Genomic DNA, 23,474 nt, shown 5'->3' on the forward strand with positions numbered 1-23,474 from the left:
AGCACACATTCAGTTACACATTTCAAGCCGACTTTAAAGATGTGAGGTGGCATGATGTGGTTCTCACTTGGAACCACACCAAAGACCATAACCGTGGCTGGAAACTTCATTGAGCTGTTCCCTCAAGTATTGAATCGTCCAGTTTTGTATTTTGAGGTTGCTGGCAATGGTCCTGTTGTCATAATTTGGATTGGTAGAGACCATCAGTTGTACAGCATTGCATCTCCGATCTGGCTTGTTGAACATTGTGTCACTTTCAGACATGATAGGAGGCTCTTATGACTCTTGGAATTTGTATACAACTGGCCAACTAGTAGATGGTCTGCAACAAAAAAAAAGAAAACTGGTTTTCATCAAACGAAAATGGAATCATGCCGTCTTTTCTAGGGCGACAATTTTATCATTCCACCCTATATATAATGAACATATGGGACAAGAATATGTTTGTGACAGTTGAATCTGCTGTGAAACCGCAGTAAAGTGTTACAATAAGCCCCTTTGCTATTGTTATAAAACTATCTGGTAGAATATTGAGCCCATTGTGTATGCAAGGTCTGCTATCTTGATTTGGCTCTGTTCTGATTTAGAGAAGTTAGATTTTCATATCACTGATATATATATATATATATATATATATATACACACATATATAATGTGAATGTTTCACATGAGTGGTTACTTTACTTTAAGATATTTTGAGCATTTATAGATGATGAAGATGAAACTTCATGTTTTTAAAAAGATATGTTTACCTTCCCTCCTCCCACCTCTTGTGATTTGGTCATCAAGAGAAGAGAGAGAGAGAGGGGGTGGGAGGTAAGGAGAAGGAGGATAAAAACTGCTATATTTATCATGATGTTAGCCAAGATATTTATCAATCAGCTGCAGTGAAATGCAACGAAAGAAGTGAGAGATAGGTGAGCCGGAATCTGGCAACACAACTTTACTCGTACTGCTTGTTGTTGTTGTTGTTGTTGTTGTTCAATAAATGGGAAAAGGAAAGAAAGGGAAAAATATATTGATTTCTTTTGATTCTGTCTTCTCCCCCCTCTTATTGATTTGGACTTTATGTTTACTCTGAAATTTTGTCATCTATATATATTTATTTACTTTTTTTTCTCTCTTGTGTTTTTTCTTTTGTGTGTGTGTGTGTGTACGTGTCCCCCCCCCCTCCCCGGGGGGGGGGCATCTATCTGATGCTGATGCGTGAGAGGCTTAAAAAGGCCAGGTGTTATTTTGAACGATGCATTAATACCTGAAAATAACTTTTGTGTGTTCGAAAGGGCAAAAGGCAAAGATGCATCATTCAACATAAGTCGAGAGTTTGCATAGATAAATCTCATTTCTTCGATATTGACCATTAAAACCTGTTCGTAAAGCATTTCAATAGCGTTATTTTAATGTCTGGTGTCCAAAGAGAGGAAGAAAGAAAAGGGGAGAGTGGGAGTGGAATGGAAGAAAAATTTCTAATTTACATAATTATTCAAAAAACATGGTTTTAATAAATATCTTGTATCATGGATTTCAATGTTTTTTGGGGTTTATTTTTTAGTTTCAGAGATATAACATCTTTTAATGAATATTTAATCTATAATATAAGAAACGATTGATGACAGTTCAAAGTTAAATGAAATTTATTTAATCATCAAATCAACACAGAAAAAACATATGAAATATAAAGAAAACTCTTTAGGTCAGGTTTTTTTGAAGCTTAATGCTTCTCATCAGAAGAGAAGAGCAAGATTGGTTTGATATAGAAATAAAACTGGCATAAAAAAATATTAGCCTAGAAATAAAAAAAATACTATATATATATATATATATATATATATATATATATATATATATATATATATATATATGCTGAATAGAAAGTAAAGAATACAGATAGAAAAAATATGCAAAAATATAGAAACAAATAGAGAGAGAAATATATTTTATTTTAATGTTAGCACTTTATTTGATCTATAATATATTTCTATTTTATTTATCCAAGTAGAATGTGTCTCTAAGAGCCAAAGTCAAAGGTTTGTTTAGATAAATATAAATTTGCTATTGATCATTAAAACCTGTTCTTAAAGCATTTTCATTTGTTGAACAGAGCGAGATTATGAGGGAAAATGCCCGTGAAGTCTATGAATCTTGAATGGAGATTTGGTATCTCTTTGTTTGAAGTTGAAACTATTGATATCTTTAAATGTTGTTTACTATAGAATGTTAGACTAACATACTATTTTTCGATGATGAATTCAAAGATGTACGGCTCTTTTCTGTTGTCATGATGCCACCCCCTCTTTGAGAGGGTGACAGTGTAGAATATGTTCATTCATCATATAAGTAAAAATATGTGGCAGAGCAAATTTTTTCTTGTTTACATAATGATTGAAAAAATGTTTTTTCAATTGTTCACTATTATATTTTTATTTTATTTTCATTTATAGCAACAGCTTTGTGTATTCAGTTTATGAGAAAAACAAGAAAAATATAATGAAAATTTATAAATTATACAATACAATGCAGAGGTTTAAAGGATCAACACAAATTGAAGCAAATTAAGCTATATATAACTGTGAAATAAACTATGCAGATTCACCTTTTTTAATACAATATGTTTTTTTATATTTTATACTTGCATTGTGTTTACTATGAGGTATGACTCAAGTAAGCATCTTTTTGATTTACTAGGTTTATATTTTCTAGCTTTATCTACTACTGCACATTTTAACTCAAATTCGATTTTATTTTTATTTAGTTCCCTAACCCAACTCCCTAATGTAGTCATGTTTCTTTTCTTATTTTTAATATTTATTCTTGTCCTATCTTCATTTCTATCCTTATCATTTCAATTTGGTTCCTTCTCTGGTCCAATGTTAAATGATGTAATATGGTTTCTGTATCTGTCTTAAAAAAAAATCCATTTCCTCCTAGGTATATCTTTTTACTGTTATCCATCTTAACTTCATATTTGTATACAATTTCAGAAATTAAGCAATTGCCTTCCAATGGACATTCTTTACGTATTCTACAGTTACATGTTTTCTCAGTATTTAATTCACCTGATTCAGATCCTATTATTATTCACTATTTTGTTAATGTTACCATTATATAGTTTTACTTAAATTTGCAGTGGATGAGAATGAAAGTTTAACTGTGTTCTTATTAATTATTTTACTTAATCTATTGTATGTGTGTATGTGTGTGTGTGTGTGTATATATATATATATATATATATATGGGTAATGAACTTAGTACGTTTTGTACATACTAAAGAAGATGAATACTGGGCTTAAATGGAGGACTACATAGAAACCATGCATTATTTTGAGTTTATTCAAGCGATCGAATAATAGTAAAAACTAGAAATAAAATTAAACTATTCTTTAATGAACTTAAGTTAGAAATAACATTAGACTGTAATTGTAAAATAGTGATTTTTTGGATAAAACCTTAAATCTTAACAACAATACTTATGAACCGTATCACAAGTCAAACCAAACACATAGACTATACATCTAATCACCCTAAAAGTCAGCATCAGACAAAGCCAAACTCTTTGCCAAGAACTTTGTTGCTTATTCTACCTTATGCGACCAAGACCACCAACTCTCCATATTTTCTCTTGTATCAGAAAATACACTATGCGACATACAAATATCTGTGTGTGATATTGCCAAGCTAATCAAAAACCTTGATTCCAGTAAAGCAACTGGCCCTGACGACATTCCAATTATAGTGTTCAAAAAGCTTCGACCAAAACTAGCTCCCATACTTACAAAGTTGTTGAAACGTTGTCTTAACAACACCCTAAAAAATCTCATCAGTACTCCCCATATTTAAGAATTCAGGTGATTGGTCATGTCCCTCTCAGTACAGACCAATAAGTCTCCAGTGCGTCGTGAGTAAGTTGCTGGAATCTCTGTTAAATAGAGAAGTAGTCAACCGCCTCAACAAAAATAACCTTCTTAGGTACATGCAATATGGTTTCCATTCTGCTAGATCTACAGCAAATGTGCTTACGGTTATGTCTCAGAATCAGTGAACCTTCTTTTCTAGGGTAATTGCTCTTAACATGTCAAAGGCCTTTGATAGGGTATGGCATAAAGGTCACACAAGATCTCCACCTACTGTATAGCTGGAAATGTCTTCTCAATTATTAAATCATTTCTCTCTGATAGGTTTATAAGAGTAGTGGTTGATGAGCAGAAATCAAAAGCGCACAGTATTAATGCTGGAGTCCCTCAGCGGCCCATCCTGGGCCCAACTTTCTTTCTGATTTACATCAATGATCTTCCAAATCATATCATTACATTATTCATAGACATTTATGCTGACGACATGGCGGCACATCAAAGGCTATAAACAACAAAGTTCTCTCTGATACTCTCTCCTCTGATCTTGAGCACGTGGTACAATGGGGAAAAATGTGGCTGTTATTTTTAATGCATCTAAAACCAAGCTTCTCTCTTTACAGCATCAACGCTCTGATCCTCATCTGGCATTAATTGAAATGAATGGCTCTCGTCTTGGGAAGTCTGCATATTTTGACAAACTTCTGGGCTTGACCTTTACTCCTGATCTGAAATGGAACACATACATCAAATGCGTTGCCAAGGTTGCTGGAAAAGTGATGGGATCCTTCTATCGATCCAGTAGATATCTCACTCCTGATGCAATTCTGTACCTATATATAAGAGCCAGGTACATCCAAGGATGGAGTATTGTTGTCACATCTAGGCAAGAGTTGCTAGAAAGAACTTATCCTGCCTTGACAGAGTTCAAAATAGATTTTGTAGCCTATTAGGGGATGCCCTTTTCTCTCCCCTACAACCCTTTCTCACAGAAGAGATGTTGTGAGTTTGTCTCTGCTTTGTCGTTATTTTCATGGCAAATGCTCAGCTGAGCTTCAATCTATGGTCTCCCCTTGCCAAACTTTCATGAGAAACACTCGTCTAGCTGAAAACACTATCAATAATTTCCCACACTCTTTATCTGTGCCTAAACCTAAATGTAGATTCCATGAACAAAGCTTCTTTCTTAGAACTGCATACCTGTGGAACTCTCTTCCGATTGCCTGGTTTACAGCTGATTACAATATTGTCATCTTCAAGTCCAACATAAACAAGTTTCTAATGAGTCGTTCCCCTTAAGTAATCCAACTTACCAAATTTCCACTACTAACGATTACTACAACATTATCCCATTGACTACTGTACACTCTTTAATCCTTATCCTCGAGTGGCCTCTGGATTTCTATGTAAAAAAAATATATATATAAATATATATATATGAAGAGGATGTTGTAGTTTGCTTGAAGCATTGTGTATAGTGTGTAAGGAGTTGTGTTTGAAGGCTATGACAATACAGTCTTGTAGAATGCACATGTGCATAATGAATAAATAAATTATAATTACATTTACTTGAATAAAATTATTACTAGTGAAATATTATAATAATTTAATAATATCAAACATAAATGTTAACCCACACTTCAAAAATTATCTAGGAGTCTATGAACCTATGCTACTGGCATCCTATATGCTTATAGCTCCGGGCATCAATATATCTCTACCGAGTTTCTTCTTTTTGAAGATGAGGTATACCTTGAAAATCCAAAGAACATAATACCATGATACAACACATTACATTCATAAATAAAAAATTTATAATTGGAAACAATGGAAATATTTTAATGCCCTTCATTATTCTTTAACGTGTCTTCTATCTATCTATCTATCTATCTATCTATCTATATATATATATATATATATATATATATATATATATATATACACACACAGAGCAATTAGACTACCTAATTAACTACCTAGCAATTAGAAATGTGAATTTTTCAACATGTTCATAGCAATATTTGTAATTGCATTCAGACACTCCCAAACCAGACCATTTATTGTAGAATAAATTTGGAGCCAAAACTTACAGTGATGAGACATTTTCTGTGCAGCACGGAACATGTTCTAAACATCACCTGAAAATATTATTAATACGCAACCATCTTTGTATTGATAGAAAAAATATTCCCACAATCTTCAGTTGATCTATAGTTATATAATAAAAATGTTAATGTTATAGTAGAGAAAGGCTTAGCAATGTTTCTTAGTTATTATATGACATAATAATCATGTATCAAGTCTCGTGATTATCACAGTCTCACAATGCCCAAGGCTCTTTATCTATCTCATTTGCATATCATGTAATGCCCTAAATCTGTGAGGTTTGATGCCCTGATTTGACTACTTGCTCCTTCTGACTATTCTGAAAAGTCTGTCTCACTCTCATATTTACTTTTTCTTTTTAATGGAGACTGTCATCTTTTACATCAGTTACATCATTCTCGCTTTCCTCCATGTTTCGTTCAGTTTCATGTTCCTCTTCACTTTGATTCTCTTTTTTGTTTCTCTAACCAGCACCTCAAGACATTTTATCCATGTTTCTACATAGTTTGGATTGACCAGGGGTTCATGCATTCTATTTACGACACCAATGTTGTGCTATGTTAATCGCATGTCAAGTCTCACAATTACAGCAATCTCACAATGCCCGAGGTTTGCTCTATTTATGAATCTCATTTGCATAGCGTGTAACAGTTACCTAAAAATTTTTCATTTATCTGATGTATATTAATTGTTTTTTCTTAAAGTGTAAAAATGACAAACTTTGTCTTTCAGTAGTAAAAACAAGTTCACTTTTCAATTTTTTTGAAGGTGGTTAGCCGTGTGGCTCCTCAGCCTGGTTACGATCTGGAACTTGGCTACCGACTGTTAGCAGTATGCGCTGCACACCGAGATAAATTTACACCAAAGTCTGCAGGTAAGTGCACTTTTATTTAAAACAAAAAATCTGTTTAAACATTTAATAAACTTAGGAAAAAAATGCTGACAATTCATTGGCAAAAAAAAAAAAAAAATTAAATAGTGAAAACTACTAGAAGTACATATTTTTTTTATTAATAAATAGATTTTTGAAAAATTTATGACTCAACTAAGGATTGAACTCTAATCTCTCGGCTCATTAGCAAACACTTTAATCATTATGCCAAACAGCTTAATTTTAGAATGACGTATGACGTGCTATTTTTTTAGCAAATGCAAAAGTTTGCTAGCTATGATTGAGAGGATTTGCTCAAAGATTAGTTGTATCCTCCTTTCTATCATGAAGTAACTTGATTGGTTAATTTCGTTTTGTTAAATAGGAGGGACTTGAAGCTAAACAATCAGTTGTAGATAAAATCCTAATGAAGAAGCATGTAATGTTAGGTATGACGGCTTTAGACGCCTCACATGAGATAAAGTAACATTGTCATTAAAAAAATGTTTTTATTTGCTTTATAGTAAACCGAATTCAGACGAAAAAAATTTTGTAGCAAAAACAAAAAAAATGAGACATTGAGTCCATTTTATAACAGTCTTGCAACATTTGTTATGAGAGAAAATAGACTGTAAAAGGGAAGAATAATGGTGGGGGGGGGGGTCACTATTGAGCCAAGCTGACATTTACATTTCTGTTGATTTGCAAATGAATTATAACAACCGGTTGCGGGGTGGGGGTAAGATAGAAACCGACACAAGAGATTTAGTGAGCGGGTGGGAGATTACAGAAAGTAAAATGTTGGAGGATTGAGAGAAGGGGAGGGAGACAGGAAGAGGGACTAAGATAGAAGAAAAGACAAAGAGGTCAAGTGAGTGAGAAGAAAGAAAGAGACTAAATATTGCACGATTGAAAGAAACGGAGAGAGGTGACAGGATCGAGAGTGTGTTTAAGCAAGGTGGTAGATAAGAAATGGTGGGGTTCAAAAAGTGAGATTACAAGTTGATAAAAAAAAAACTAGAGAAATAGTTGCATTGAAATAAGAAATGGGTAAAATATCAGAGGAAGAGAGAAAAAATAGAAAAAGAAAAGTAGTAGTAGTAGTAGTAGTAGTAGTAGTAGTAACAGTAAGTCTACTTACCTGCCTCTCACTAAGGCAAAGTTAGACAACAGGCAAGTTTATTCTAAAGATACCAGCTCCCCTCATAAAAGAAGGTATTCTTGACTGGTGCAAAATTTGCCAAGATTGATCACGTTAGTTTGTACGGGCGTCTCAAATGATTGGTAATAACCCAAACAGGAGACGGTGATTCCTTGTAGAATAGTCCTCCTGTGACCAATGAGGACGGATACTAAATTTTGAATGATGTATTTGCAAATAGAATAAATTTCATTTACAAATAATGCACAATGCCATCAGATACTGATCAGAACACCTGAAGGCTCCTTTACCAGGTGTTGTTGTTGGTATTATTATTATTATTATTAGTAGTAGTAGTAGTAGTAGTAGTAGTAGTAGTAGTAGTAGTAGTAAGGATAAGAGCAAAATAATTGAAAAAGAATTATCGACATAGACATGTTGATATGCAATAAGACAGAGATACAAAATGTCGCTAAAAAAATTGGAGAAACCAAGCTTATACAATTAAGAAATGTTAGAAACAATATAATTTTATTGGATGAATCTCCTTTTTTTTTTGTCACTTTGTCATAGAAAGCAATAGGTGAGTTTCTCTTGACTTCCTCTTGACTTCCTGAGGCTAATACTTGATTTCTTTATACATAAAAATCCAAGTGTTTAATTTTTCATCTCCCTAAATTAACTAAAGAACTGTGTTATAGTTTATTTACCTTTTTTTTTTTTTGTATGTATAGTTTTTGATTGTTTAAACTGAATTTCAGGAATTCATCTAGTCTGATGGTGGATCCAACTTTGTGTCATTAGTTGTAGTAGTATGCCTACAAGATGGTGCACATGAGAAGATCTGCATTGGCCTTTAAATATTTAATCATGGTTTACTTGTAGACTGAAATATCCTCATGCGAAGTTGTTCTGACTAACTCCTATATGGAGACCGAAGAAGGATGTTGTTAGGTTAGGCATTCAAACTTATGCAATTTAAAAAAGGGATTTTATGAAACTAGCATTTACATCATTTTTTTTTTATAAAATGTACGAGAAAGAAATAGCTAGAAATAAGACTCAATAATGCCAACATTTTCCAATTGTGCTTTGGGTTGGAGGTTGGGAAATGAAATGAATATTTATTGATTTTTAGTTTTGATATCACCTATCTTACTAACTGTATGTAAATGATGTTGTTCAAAAGTCTTTTTGATTTTATAAAAAAATTAATATTTTATCTTACAAAATGTTGAAATTAAAATACCATAAATACTTTCATGTTCGTTTTTGTCTTTGAACAATGAAAAACCACGGTATGAAATTATATATATATATATATATATATATATATATATATATATATATATATTCACACATGTATAATGATTGTATAAATTGATTTCCTAGAGGCTAGAGGTAAATTCAATGAAACCCGTGTGATTATTAAAGATTGTTCAATGGAGGACAGAGCTAGTATATAGTCTGTTTATTATACAAACATTATGGGTTACATATGTGCATACATGTTTTAGTGGAATCCTAATTCAAGGAGACCACCATATCAGACCAGAAAAAAGGAGTGATATTGAAAAGAAAGTCAAGATTACATTCGTTTTTTATAGGATATTCTGATGTGGTTTCTACTATGGAAGAAAATGGTGTGTATACTTTGTGAATGTGAGCAGTAGAGATTTTGGAGGGATGTGTGGTGAAGGAAGGGAGTAGGGGTGGAGGGTGAGGGAGAGAACGGAAGTATGATATCATGTGGTCAAGCTGTATCAGCAGGAAGGGGTATTGGTATTATTTTAACTTGGCGGTTGTTTATTGGCCTAAGTTTTTGCTTTGATCTGAAGTAATACTATGCCCTCATTGCTGTTAACTTCCCTATCTTTGGTTTTTATAGTTTTTTTTTTTTCTGCTGGAGACTACATTATCTATATATTTTATTATTAAGTTATATTTATCTATTTATTTATTTTCTTCTTAGCTTTTTTATCTGTTCATTTGCTTCTCGTTTCCAAATTATTTATTTATTTATTTATAACATATATGTCCATATTGTTAAATTAGCAGCCAGTGAATAGATATACAAGCCTATTTTTATGATTTAAATAAAGGTGATATACTGGGAGTTATATTTTCCACTATACCATAGTATGTGAAGTAATAATATCAGCACGGGTTTTCATATCTATATATAAACTTAATTTCGATGGTTGTCATTCTTTCATTTGGGTTGTTTATCTTTTCCTTAATATTAGAGTATAAATATATTTTATAGCTTTATACGTGTCATTATAGAGATAGGTTTTCCAGGCCATATACATGCAAACAGGTACATAATAGCATATATTTGTCTATATTGATAGAGTATTCCATTCCCAAAGCCCTCTAGATAGAGTACTTAGTTATCATTTGGGATCAATTATGTAGTTGGTTTCCTTATGCAATGTTGCTTTATGATAATATTTTCTATAGGTATATATCAATATTCCAATTATAAGCATTTGGAAACGAGAAGCAAATGAACAGATAAAAAAGCTAAGAAGAAAATAAATAAATAGATAAATATAACTTAATAATAAAATACATAGATAATGTAGTCTCCAGCAGAAAAAAAACAACTATAAAAACCAAAGATAGGGAAGTTAACAGCAATGAGGGCATAGTATTACTTCAGATCAAAACAAAAACTTAGGCCAATAAACAACAGCTCACATTCACAAAGTATACACACCATTTTCTTCCATAGTAGAAACCACACCAGAATATCCTATAAAAAACGAATGTAATCTTGACTTTCTTTTCAATATCGCTCCTTTTTTCTGGCCTTGAATTCGAATTCCACTAAAACATGTATGTATATACGTAAGCAATAATGTTTGAATGATAAACAGACTATATATATATATATATATAAATATATATATATATATATATATATATATATATATATATAGTTTTTTTTTTCCTTTTTATCAATCAGAGTTTTGTTCAATGTAATTAAATTAATAGTTCCAAGAAAACAACTGAGCAGTTCGTCGAAGATGTGATTTGCTCTCTCTCTCCTATTGTTATTCATAAACTTGTGTCAGGTGCCAACATCTACAGCAATCAGTAGGACTGAGAACGTTTAGAATCCTCAACCTTGTCAGCAGTGACACAAAATTTTCTTTTTTACTAATGGGTCACCAGGATGAGATGCTTTAAATTCAGTAAAAATATGTCAGCAAAATTAAGACAACGAAATTTGAATCGAAAATGAATGATTATTGACAAGGATTTATTTAAGAAAAACATTTTTTTTTTAATATCCATAATCAAATATGATGAATATTTTTATGGCTTTGAACATTTGAAATGATCTAATCATAAAATGGACTTTTATTTACTTTCATTTTTTTGTGCCTGTCAACTGTTTCAAAAGATTGATATCGTCAATGAATTTCGTTAAATTTCTCGTTACTGTGTAAACGAAGATTTGTATGTTTGTGTTGCACAAACTTGTTTATCTCATTTTAAAGCACAACGAAATCAATAAAAGATATGCAAAATTAAAGCTGAGCATATGTGACCATAAAAGCATAAAAAGAATTCTGTTTTTCTTTCAAAACCTTCCCACTCCATCCCATAATCCCACCCACACACAACTGTTGTTCGTTATTGACGTTTTATTTTAAATCATTTCTCTGTCTTGTGCGCATGCACACCTTTTTTTCCCCAAAATGATAAAGACATGGGTTTTTATTTTTAAAATTGGTGCTTTTCAACCTAATCAATAAACAAAGTACAGAAAAAATGTTTATGATGTACATTACTGAACTAAAAATGATATATTCCAAAAATCACATAAATCGATCAAGTACCTTTTTTTAACTAAAAAAAAAAGTCAAATTTTATAAGGAAGCAAGAGTTTGTGCTTTGATCCAATATGTTCTTTTAAATAGAGACAACTCAATTCAAACTACCCATATAAAATTAAGCCTTGTAATGAATACAATTAAAATTGCTAAAAATCATTAAAAACTGATTTTCCATATGATTAAAAATATACTTGATCAATTTATATAATGTTTCGAATATAACATTTTCCTTATACATGCATCATTTTCTGTATTTTTGTGTTTTTGATTAGATTTAATTTTGGACAACAAGGTTGTTCAAATTTGTTCAAATATCAAAACAAAACAAAATTAATTAATATTCCTCAGGTGTGTTTATTTAATCTGTGAGTTTAACAATAAAAATTCTACTTCAAACTCATCTATGATAAATTGAAAAGTTTAATAAACAAATAAGTATTTATTCAAGAAGAACACTGTATATCATTTTCAATTCCACTTTATTAATGAAGCTAAGCATATTGATAGACCACAAGTTCAAATTTCCTCCTTTGTTTATGAAGTCATCATCATCATCATTGTCATCGTCGTCGTCATCATCATCATCATCATCATCATCATCATCATCATCCTCCTCCTCCTCCTCCTCCTCCACTTTACATGCTGACATGTATTAAACAGCTTCTAGAAATTGACTTCCAAACTAGCCTTTTTCTAGCCAGGTCTATATTCGTCCTGCTGCCCCTCAAGTTCATTCTTATCATGTTTTCCCATGTTTACCTTGGTTTTCCCCTGCTAACTGACCTTGGTATATCAACTGTTCTACATCTGTTCTGCATGAATCTCTCCATACTGTCCAGATTTAATTTTCTTCTGAGATTATCAGATTTTAAAACATACGTTACAGAAACATTACATCATTCCTGGATCATATTTCTCTATGCCATGCATGTCCTCAATTCGTTGTCCATATTTATTTGTTTGGTTTAATATGACACTAAAGCAAAAACAAGAATACTCATAAGATACATCCATTCAATTGATGGGACAGAGCCTTTTAACAGAAGTTTGAACACATTTAATGTCATTTCAAAATTAACCCATTTAATAATGTCATTTCAAAGTCAACTGTGACAGACAAACAGCAAAAGTTTAGCATAAGTTTACATTTAATCTGCAAGTGAAGCTTGCAGATTAAATGTAAACTTATGGTAATTGCATCCATATATCTGTACAAGGAGCTCTCTGTCATGCATAAGTTTGACATATTTTCATTCATCTGTCATGCTTAAGTTTTGAATATTTTCATGGTTAAACGTGCACTTAGGAATGAATCCATTCTTATTTCCAATTCATTTCTCCTTCTGTTTACTCTCACACACAATCTTTCTCTCTCTCCTCATAGCTTAATCCTCAATATTGGCTCTTTTTCCAAGGGTTTATATTTCCTCCCTCCCTCCCTCTCTCTCTCTCTCTCTCTCTCTCTCTCTCTCTCTCTCTCTCTCTCTCTCTCTCTCTCTCTCTCTCTCTCTCTCTCTTCATCCTCCATTTTTGGTCTTCTACCGTTGCTTTGCAATGTCCATAGATCGTGTGTGAGAAATTGAACAAAGCATCCCCCACTCGCTCCCCGGTCGTCTGCTGACAAGTAATTAATGGCCATCGTCTGCAAATCAATAGGATCACACTTAGTCATCAGACTCTTGAGGTTTGCAAGATAAAATATTGATGCATCTAAGCAATGATCCTTTCCTCTTTATCATAAAGAACACAAATTCTTTATCATAGCTTATCGCATTCCAATATCAAAACAAAAAAAGTTCACCCTCTTTTAAAGAAAATTCTTTACTTTATCATTGGATCAGCAAGAGCATTTACAAGACATTTTTAACAAGAATCGCAAAGGACAAAGAAATGAGAACAAATATTCTTAAGATATTTCCATTCATGCAGTAAATTTACCAATAAAAATACTGTTTCAAACTTAGACATGATAAGCCAACAAAAAGGCTGTATCAAACTTAAGTATGACAAAACTATGAAAGTACTGTTTCAAACTTAGATATGACAGATCAACGAAAATATTTCTAACAAGCATGACAGATCAACAAAAATGCTATTTCAAATTAAAGCTTGACAGACAAAGCCTCCTGCAAAGATGCTTAGACGCATCTAAATGAATTGAAAAAAAAAAAAGAAGATTTTTTATTGCATTTTCACCCAAACAAGGCATGGTGCTACTTCGATGTAGTGGGTACTATCTGAATTTTTGAGATGAGGATTGATATTTTGTATTATTTAGATTAATTGGACTACTATTCTTATCTTGAATGTTATTTTCCCGTTTTGTTCAATCTAACCTCCGACCTACTTCAGATGTATCTTGTTAAACTCTGGAATATTTCTGTTGAACTTGAGAATTTGCACAGAATTTTGAAGGGAAACATTGTTTTAACGCACAGGGTTAGCATGAATGTGGTGTAACGAATAAAATACTTGGTAAAATTCAATTGTGACACTCTTTTTGAAGTTGAAGGTTCAATACTCAGTGACGAGTAATACTCAGAATACAATTGCGAATTACTTAGGATTTTTGGCTGACAGAACAAGAGCATGTGGATTATATACAAGATTCCATTTGAAATTCCAGAGTTCAACAGAAAGATTCTTAAGTTCGACAAGATATACCTGAACCGTGAAAATGGCACTCAAGATGAGAACTGTAGTTTAAATAATACGAATTAAATACATCCATTCATTCTGCACGTTTAGTAATGAAAATGCTTTTCCAATATGACCGGACAGACAGACAAAGCCTCTCACGGAAATACAAAGTCAAAGGAAAAAATTATTTTTCACATATTTCCTGTGTTTATGAGATCTTCGGTACTAATATAGAAATTTTGGTGTGCCCCCCCCTCCCCGTTTTTTGTGATCGTTTGTATTGATATGAAAGTTTGTTTTTAAGATATTTAACTACAATCAGTTTTTTGTGCTTTCACTTGCATTGTTCGAGATGAAATAACTTTTTATTATCACATACAATGGACAAAGTCTTTTTATTTGATTCCCTACCATCTTCAATCCATTTTCTCTTCACAATTTTTACTGTTACACATTTCGATCGACCCTCACAATGTCTAATCTACTGAAGGTTAGAAAACGATGCAATAATATTCAGAAAATTATCTTAGATTGAAATGATAATCATTGAGAATGTTCGACCTGGTTCTTTGCTTGTTCATTTTTATCTACATTCTCTTCCGTTGTCTCATATTTTAAGTAGTGTGAAATGTGCCATCATATTCAGAACATTATGCTATATTGAGACTAGCATGGAAACCCGGCATCGCCCCGAGAGTAGAGACGATAAAGTAGAAGAGTTAAAAATTGTGTAATATCTTTCTTTAACCATAATAACGTCACACACACACGCACACGCACACACACACGCACACACACACACACACACACACACACACACACACACACACAGTACAATGGTCTTATATTGTTTTTTTTTTAAACATATAGACAGCAAAGTAAAAAGTTAAAAAGTTTTCATTTTTTTTCTAGCTCTCTCTATTCTTCCTTTCTATATATCTATTTCCTCCCCTTCTCTCTCTCTCACTCTCTTGCCTACTCTCTCACTTTCTCTAGCAACGAGAAACAATCGTTGACAAATTATCGCATAAAAATATTTAAAAAATCACTCTAAATGCACCTCCACCATCTCCAGCTAATTCTGTTTCTGTTTACTCCCAAAACAAAACTAAAAAAAGTACCCATCTTTTGATCAAGGAGAAATAATATAACAGCTTTGTGTGTCTTGTATCGTTTTTAACTTTTAGTTAGATACAATATATAATAGATGATATTCTATTTTTTTTATTATTTTAGTGAATATTCGGATTACGAGATTGAAAACATTTTAGATTTATATAATATTCGTTTGAAGTGCTCGTTATTATAATTTACTCACTTGGAGTTTTCAAAGGATTAGTGGTGTTCTCTGGAGATTGAGTGACAAGTTACCTCAGATTTTCAGCATTCTTCACCTCTTTCAAATAACCATTGCAAATCATTTCTTGAATTTTAGTGCCAGTATGACCCCCCCCCGCCATGGTTTCAGTACTCTTTGCACCTTTCCTAGGGAGGTCTGCTAGATGCTCTCGCTCATTGTTTTTTTCCATCCTTCTTGATCATTTTTTAGGGTGGTGGATATCAGTTTATGGGATTTCTGGCAGTTTCAGGTCCCTTGAACTTGTTTCATATTATTACTGTTTTTTGTTCTATTTTTATTTCAACTTACATGTGGTTGCTTAGCACTTATTGATTAATATAGGTTGGTTTCTGCATTCAAGGATTTTCTTTTATTTTCCTCATTTCCATTTGCATTGTTATTATTATCATTATTGTGAGTAGATCCCCATGGAAATTCCATTACTTTCTATTATCAATCTGTATAATACACTGTTAGTAATAATATTACTTTTGGGATAATTAATGTTTATCAAGGTCAATAACATTAAGAAAAAGTAATTCTTTCTCATCATCATCATCATCATCATCATCATCATCATCATCATCATCATCATATTAGATTTAATGTTCATTTTACATTCTAGCATATGTTGGATGGCTTTAAGAAATTGACTTCCAAACTAAACTATCTCTGACCAGGTCTTTATTTATTCCTCTTTCTCTCAAGTTCATTTTTATCACTTCTTCTCCCATGTTTTCTTTGACCGTTTCCCATGAACTGGACTTGCTACCTTAACTGTTCAGCAACTACTTATCACAAAACTCGCATTCATTCTTTCAAAGTGATTGAAGTCTCCTAATCTACACATATCTCCTGATACTGTCCAGATTTAATTTTCGCAACCTATCAGCAATCCAACTGTACTTCTTCTTTAAAAATAATTTTCATGTTTGAATCAATAAAACGAATGTGTCTATTCAAAATTGTATCAATTTAGTTTGCTTTTTTTAACAATATTTTCTGTTTTCTTACTGCAAAAATATTTGTCTGTTAAATATTCTTTAAATCAATGAAATGATTTCTATTTTTTTTAAATGTGTTTATTTAGAATTGCACTCTTTTAGTTGACAGCACAACATAATACGGTTGTGGAACAATTTATTTTAAAATGGATCAGAACGTTTTTATCTTCGCCATATAAGATTACTCACTGATAATAACCGATCGGGTTCAGTTGTTATAAACGTGTGTGTTTCTAACTGTATTATTTAACGGACTATTGCCTCGTCCCTTTATGACCCATGACCCATCTGGTGTTTGTGGATGCGTGTGTGCATTGCATATAATTCATGTGGATGCGTGTGTGCATTGCATATAATTCATGTGGATGCGTGTGTGCATTGCATATAATTCATGTGGATGCGTGTGTGCATTACATATAATTCATGTGGATGCGTGTGTGCATTGCATATAATTCATGTGGATGCGTGTGTGCCTTACATATAATTCATGTGGATGCGTGTGTGCATTGCATATAATTCATGTGGATGCGTGTGTGCATTACATATGATTCATGTGGATGCGTGTGTGCATTGCATATAATTCATGTGGATGCGTGTGTGCATTGCATATAATTCATGTAGCATGACGACATACCTGTTTTTGCTGCTCGTTTCTCAGAGATTTGCCAACATCTTGGGGAGCTGGGTTCTGTTTAAAGTAAATGCTTCAAGGCAGACACAAGACGATGGATGTTTTTATATATTGGTTTATTTCACTCCCAGGCATCTCATCTTTTGCAGCATGGAGTGAAATCGATGATCTCAGACTTGTGGCATTTCCCTGCATCCATTTGGAGACTGTCGCCTCCTTATGTTTAACTCATCTTGCTTGTTCAGTGTCTCAAAACCAACTCCTAAGCTTAACTCAGCTTATTTAAACCAGAACCCCCTGACACATTATGTCCGATCTCCATTCGGATACTTTCAGTCCAAACTGATTGGTCACCAAGTTTGATACATGTCACAACATTCTGCTTGCTCAACTTTATTGTTTCCCATGATTCAATCTGTTGTTTACTCTGCAATATATATATATATATATATATATATATATATATATATATATATATATATATATATATATGTATATAACAGAAAATTAAATGCTTCCACCTGGCGTTGCCCAATGTTTACCTAACACCCTGAAGTCTGGGTGATAACAATTCTTCCCAGATTTTCAGTATGCTCCATCTCTTTTGAAAACCTTTACAAATGAATTTGCATTATCACAACAGTCATCTACCATTCATTTTTCCTGGCAATGATCATTGGTTTTCACTGGAATTTAAGTGGCAATGAGCATTCTCAAGGTATCAGCCTCTTTGTACTCTTTCAATGATTAGGACATTCTCTCTTTGGTTTTTCCATCCTCCTTTACACTTCACGGCTATTTTGTGTGGTATCAGCTTAACCTGATGTCGTTTCTTTCTTTTCTTAATTTATATATTTTTATTTGTATTCATTTATTTATTTATTAATAATAATAGTAGTAGTAGCAACAACAACAATAACAATAACTAAGCTTATATAAATTACACAATAGAGTGGTCTCTTGATGACAGGTTTAATTTGTTCTTTCACTAACTTTTGTGAACTTTGTGAATGTTTGTGAGTGAAAACAATTTTCCCATTAAAAATGTAAATCCAATTAATCTGTTAATCGCTGCCCCAGAAATGCACTTTTATTAATCCATCCACTATTAATAACTTATTGACTTCTTCTAATAATTGAGACCTTTGCTTTGTTGACATCCATATCTCTCTCCTTCAAGATATTACAAATCTCCAGAGAAGTTAATGAAAATGAAATAAATTAACAACTATAATTCATAAAAAAATCCATAAGCGTTTATTTTACTAAATATAAGAAAGTATAGAGAATTTAAAAACCAGTTTAAAAATATTTCCACACATGTTAATCTACTGCCGATGTGCGAGTATGAACAGTTGTGCGTTTTTGTCCACCAACCCAGAACTAATGTAAATGAATCAACGCACATTAAACAAATTCATTTATATGAATTTACAAAACATCAGGTTTAGAGGATTTCAAAGTTTGAATGATGTTAAGGTAAGTTCAGAAATATTTCTGTTGAAATGAACTCAGTTAAGCATTAGACATCTAATGACAGTGATTAGGAACAGTTCCGTGTGTGTGTGTGTGTGTGTGTGTGTGTGTGTGTGTTTATTGCTTTTGCTAAACACATTTTTAATTCTTCTCATTGGTTGAAAAATATATGATTGTATGTGAATATAAAGTCAATTTTTTTTGAAAATATGCAACTTAATTTGTTCTTAATATTCTTCTAGTGTTTGCATAGATTGTTACTCATTCGCATCATAAAAAAAAATGCAAGTGTGGATGCAAATCTGAGTCTGACTCATGATCACCAAGATGCACACTTTTTAAAAATTTTCTCATCATTTTGTTATAATTGGGGATGGAGCATTTTACATTCATATATTCCGGCTGAGATCTTTTAAGATCCAAAGGTCCTTTTAAGTGAAATTGTTTGTATCTCTCTGGCACTTTGTTCACCAGGTATATCTGCCAGGTAGGTTTTGAAATTCTTTTTCATGAGTCCAGTTAGTCGTGCAATTCCTAGAATGATAGAGATCTTCCTAAGATTTCAGTTTCTTTTCATGGCATACATAAGACCTTGGTATTTCATTATCTTTTCCCTTCTAGCCCATTGAGGAAACTAACTTCTACCAAAGTTGCTTCTTTCTCCTTTTTGTCCCATATCAATATGTCATATTCAATAGCTCCATTTTCTAGGTACATAGCTGTAGGAATTGCAGAGTCATAGTGGATGGTGTATGACTTATTTCCAACTGTTCTTTCTGGTAAACATGTTTCCAGGTCTTACTGCTAACTTCAATATTGCACATTTTACAAATGAGCGGAAATATTCACACACTCCTTTGTATTGCACTGTATAGTAGCCGTCCCCCAGCAAAACCTTACAGCTGAATGTTAGGTGGCTCACACTATCTACTTCTGTGTGGCAGAACCTGCACTTGTTCTCATTGCTGAGACCACTCAGGTTCGTATTTGTATATGCACTGAAAGTCTGTATTTATGTAATCATGCTCTAATATATAAAAATGTGTTTGTTGGCTGATTTGTTTATGATTTGAAGTATTCATGAACCAAGATACCACTCTATTATTTAATCTAAAGTTGTATTTGTTTATTTATTTTCATATGATCGTTAACTTAGTAATATCTTTCTCTTATCACTATCTTTTATGGGAGAAAGATTAATATTTGTTTAATTTTTCCAAAAAAACATTTAGTGAATTTTATGTGCTAGTATAATGATTAAGACATGCAAATATTAACTCTCTAAAAGATTATTATTGTAGCCTGTTGCAGGTCGGCAATAATTAAATAATGGTCTGGTGATCCTGTGACTGGAATCTTTTACTGGGGGCGAATTTTCTAAAGTAATTGACATGGCATTTAAAATCGAAAGTTCCTCTGTGAAATTAGTTTGATAATTGTTTTTGTGTGTTTTACACATGAAATAATAAGCACCACAACAAAACTAATCGATAAATTTGACAGTTATTGATTAATTCTTTGAAATGAAAAGACATGTAACTTTGAATACACAAAAGCAAAATGAGTGGTTCTTATTTTAATGTAGGATTTTGGGTGGAGGACGGGGGGGGTGTACTTTTAAGTTAAAAATCCTTTCAGAATTAAATTTTCTAGGAGTAATAACAACAAAGTTTTAACAGCTCAAAATATTTCTATTGATTAGAAATTCCAAATGTTGGATCTCTTCACCTATTATGATTGTCATGTTTAGTTTTCAGTTGTTTCTCGTTTTAAATTTTAAATTCAAAATCACTGAAATATGACTGATTTTTCATTTTGAATTAAAATAAAACTTAATTTATATTATTCGAACTTACCTTATTCTTACCTTAGTTGTTATTTTTGGAACGTTTTGGTCGATGTAACCTCTGACCTTCTTCAGATGCATCTTTCTGAATTTTGGGAAAAGACTAGTTAAAACTTTTATGTCAAACTCGGGAAATGTTATATATAAGCGAAGATGGAGACAGTAATATGAATGATCCTAATTATGAATCTTCATTATCTCTTTATTTTGCAGCATTTCCAATATTTTAAAGATATTACATGTCTATATAATCTAAATATATTACATGTCTATATAATTTAAACATATTACATGCCTATATAATTAAAAAATATTACATGTCTATATAATTTAAATATATTACATGTCTATATAATTGTGCTTACATGTATAATAGTATTTTGATATCTGACCTCATGATTCTGGAACTAAATGTGACAAATAGTAAATGGTATCTTGATAGTTCAAAGGTATTTTGAATACAAGTTTTAAATGTTAACTGTACTGTCGTATATATATATATATATATATATATATATATATATATATATATATATATATATATATATATATATATATATATATAATATAAAGCTGAATGTGTGTGTGTGTGTGTGGTCAAGAATAGGCTCCTATATGGTTGACTATTTTAAAAAACAGATTACATATAACGATAGAAGATGTATCGAAACACAAGAATGGGTATGTTTGATCTGGTAGAACAGTGGTTCATAAAAATTGTGGGGTCTGTATTCGCACCTGCTCCACAAAGTATGGAAATAAAAAATTTAAAAATTAAAAAAAAGAACGTTTACAAGTGTTTTTGATATAGATATTCATAAGAATACTTTGATAAGTATGTTTTAATTTAAATAGGGATGGTATAATAAAATTGTGCGGACTGCGTTCGTGCCTGGCCTCCATAGAACGGAAATAGGCACAAACTTTAATAAAGACTTTCGTATCTATCTGCGTAAGTATCTTTGATAATTATGTTTCAGTTTAAAGAAATATGGTATAATAAAATTATGGGGTGTTCGTTCGCGTCTGACCCCCATAGAATGGAAATATGTCACAAAGTTTAACAAGGTTTTTTAATATAGATCTACAGAATATTGTGATAAGTTTTTCAGTGTGAACAGGTATGATATAATAAATTATGGGGTTTATCTATTTTATTTTTACTTTCATCATATTTTGCTTTGGTTTTGATACCCCCAAATTCGAAGCTATCTCTTTACAACCCTTCCTTTTCATAACCTATCATACTTTAATAAATCAGAGTCCATTTTCTGTAGGCTGTTTTTGAACCCAGTCAACAACAGGTACTTTTGCTAGTATATATATAATGTGTGTGTGTGATTTTGTTATGAAATTGTTAAACAAACATGTCTACTTCATTTGCCCATTGTTAGTTATGTGACTGTATTCTGTTTTGAGTTTCAAAACATCACAAATTATGGGTTGGGTTGTTTATGCATAATGGAGTTTCTTTGATGAAGGCATCATATAACATGCAGCTGAAGGAAAAAGTTCTAAAATATTTGTTGAAATTATTTAGTTAATCGTTTCACTGTTTTATTAAGAACTAGTAGAGCTACCCACTTGCGTGAGCAGAAAAAAAGTTGAACATTTATTGTTGAAAACATTCTTGACTAAAATAAAACATTAATTGAAATCCAGATTTTTGTTGTTGTTTTTGTTTTCAAATTGGAAATTAATCGCATGTTATTTTTAAAGTAAATATACTTAAAATTCATGTTCGATTTAGGATTAGGCATGACCCCCCCCCTCCGATTTTACTTTTTAAGCTATTATGTGTGAAAAGCATGAAAAATGAAAAGAAAACAATTATTTTAGAATTTGGAGTGGTGATCAATTTTGCATAAATTTTAACATAAAATGATTCCCTATTTCTGGGTCATTCTTGTGTTTTAGACATTTTTTTTTATTTTTTCTATGGAAGATAAATTCTATTAATTATTCTTTTGGGAAAAGGGATTCTACTTTTTTAGGCAATTATGTGTGGTTTTAAGATCTTGCCACTCAGACTTATGGCTAGTGAGAAATTTGTTCAGTTTTTATTTTGCTCATGGCATAGTGGATAAAGTATTTGGCAAAATTTAATTGTAAGTTATACTTTTCTGGAGGGTGAAGATTCAATATTCAAAAAAAATACAATTGCAAATTATTTGGGACTTCTATCCAGTAATGACTGACATAATGAGAGCATTCTACCCCTGTGGATTAAATAAAGGGTTCTGTCTGACGTTCAAAATTCCGTTTGACAGAAAAATTCCTGAGTTCGATAGAAAGATTCTCGAGTTTAACAAGACACATCTGAAAAAGGTTGAAGGTTGCATCAACTAAAACATTAAAATGACGTTCAAGATGAGAAGAGTAATCTGAAGAATTCAAATAATCCTGATAAAATAATTCTAAGCTCTAGACCCGTTGCATCATCGCAGTGTTGCATCTCTGCAATTGTCATTTATGCAAAAAAACGCAAATTTAAGCTAAATTGCATGTAACAGTTTAAATAACCTATGCCTCATTTGATTTGCCTTTTATTTCACTATAATTTTACCTGTTCATATTTGACTTTTAAGTGAACTGTTCTAGTGCTCATGTCAATTTAAAATATTAACTTCAAATTGAGAAGGCAAAAAGAAACTCTGCACAAGAGTAAATTGTCATTAAAATATAACTTTAGGGCATTAATGCAACGCAAATGCAACAGGAACA

The 23,474-nt window shown here is 32.0% G+C and overlaps 1 protein-coding gene across 6 annotated transcripts in view; it reads left to right on the forward strand.

The window, feature by feature from the left end:
• LOC145254896 (zinc finger MIZ domain-containing protein 1-like) overlaps positions 1-23,474 on the forward strand; it is a 1,089,917-nt gene that overhangs the window by 777,181 nt on the left and 289,262 nt on the right. For all 6 annotated transcript variants that reach the window (XM_080113820.1, XM_080113822.1, XM_080113819.1 and 3 more), the window contains one exon: positions 6,723-6,828. In XM_080113820.1, the coding sequence (XP_079969946.1) occupies positions 6,723-6,828 (106 nt within the window). The remainder of the gene's footprint in view (positions 1-6,722; positions 6,829-23,474) is intronic.

This window comes from Euprymna scolopes, chromosome 30 (genome assembly GCF_053919585.1).
Source record: "Euprymna scolopes isolate OS-2025 chromosome 30, ASM5391958v1, whole genome shotgun sequence".
NCBI classification, from domain to species: Eukaryota; Metazoa; Mollusca; class Cephalopoda; order Sepiida; family Sepiolidae; genus Euprymna; species Euprymna scolopes.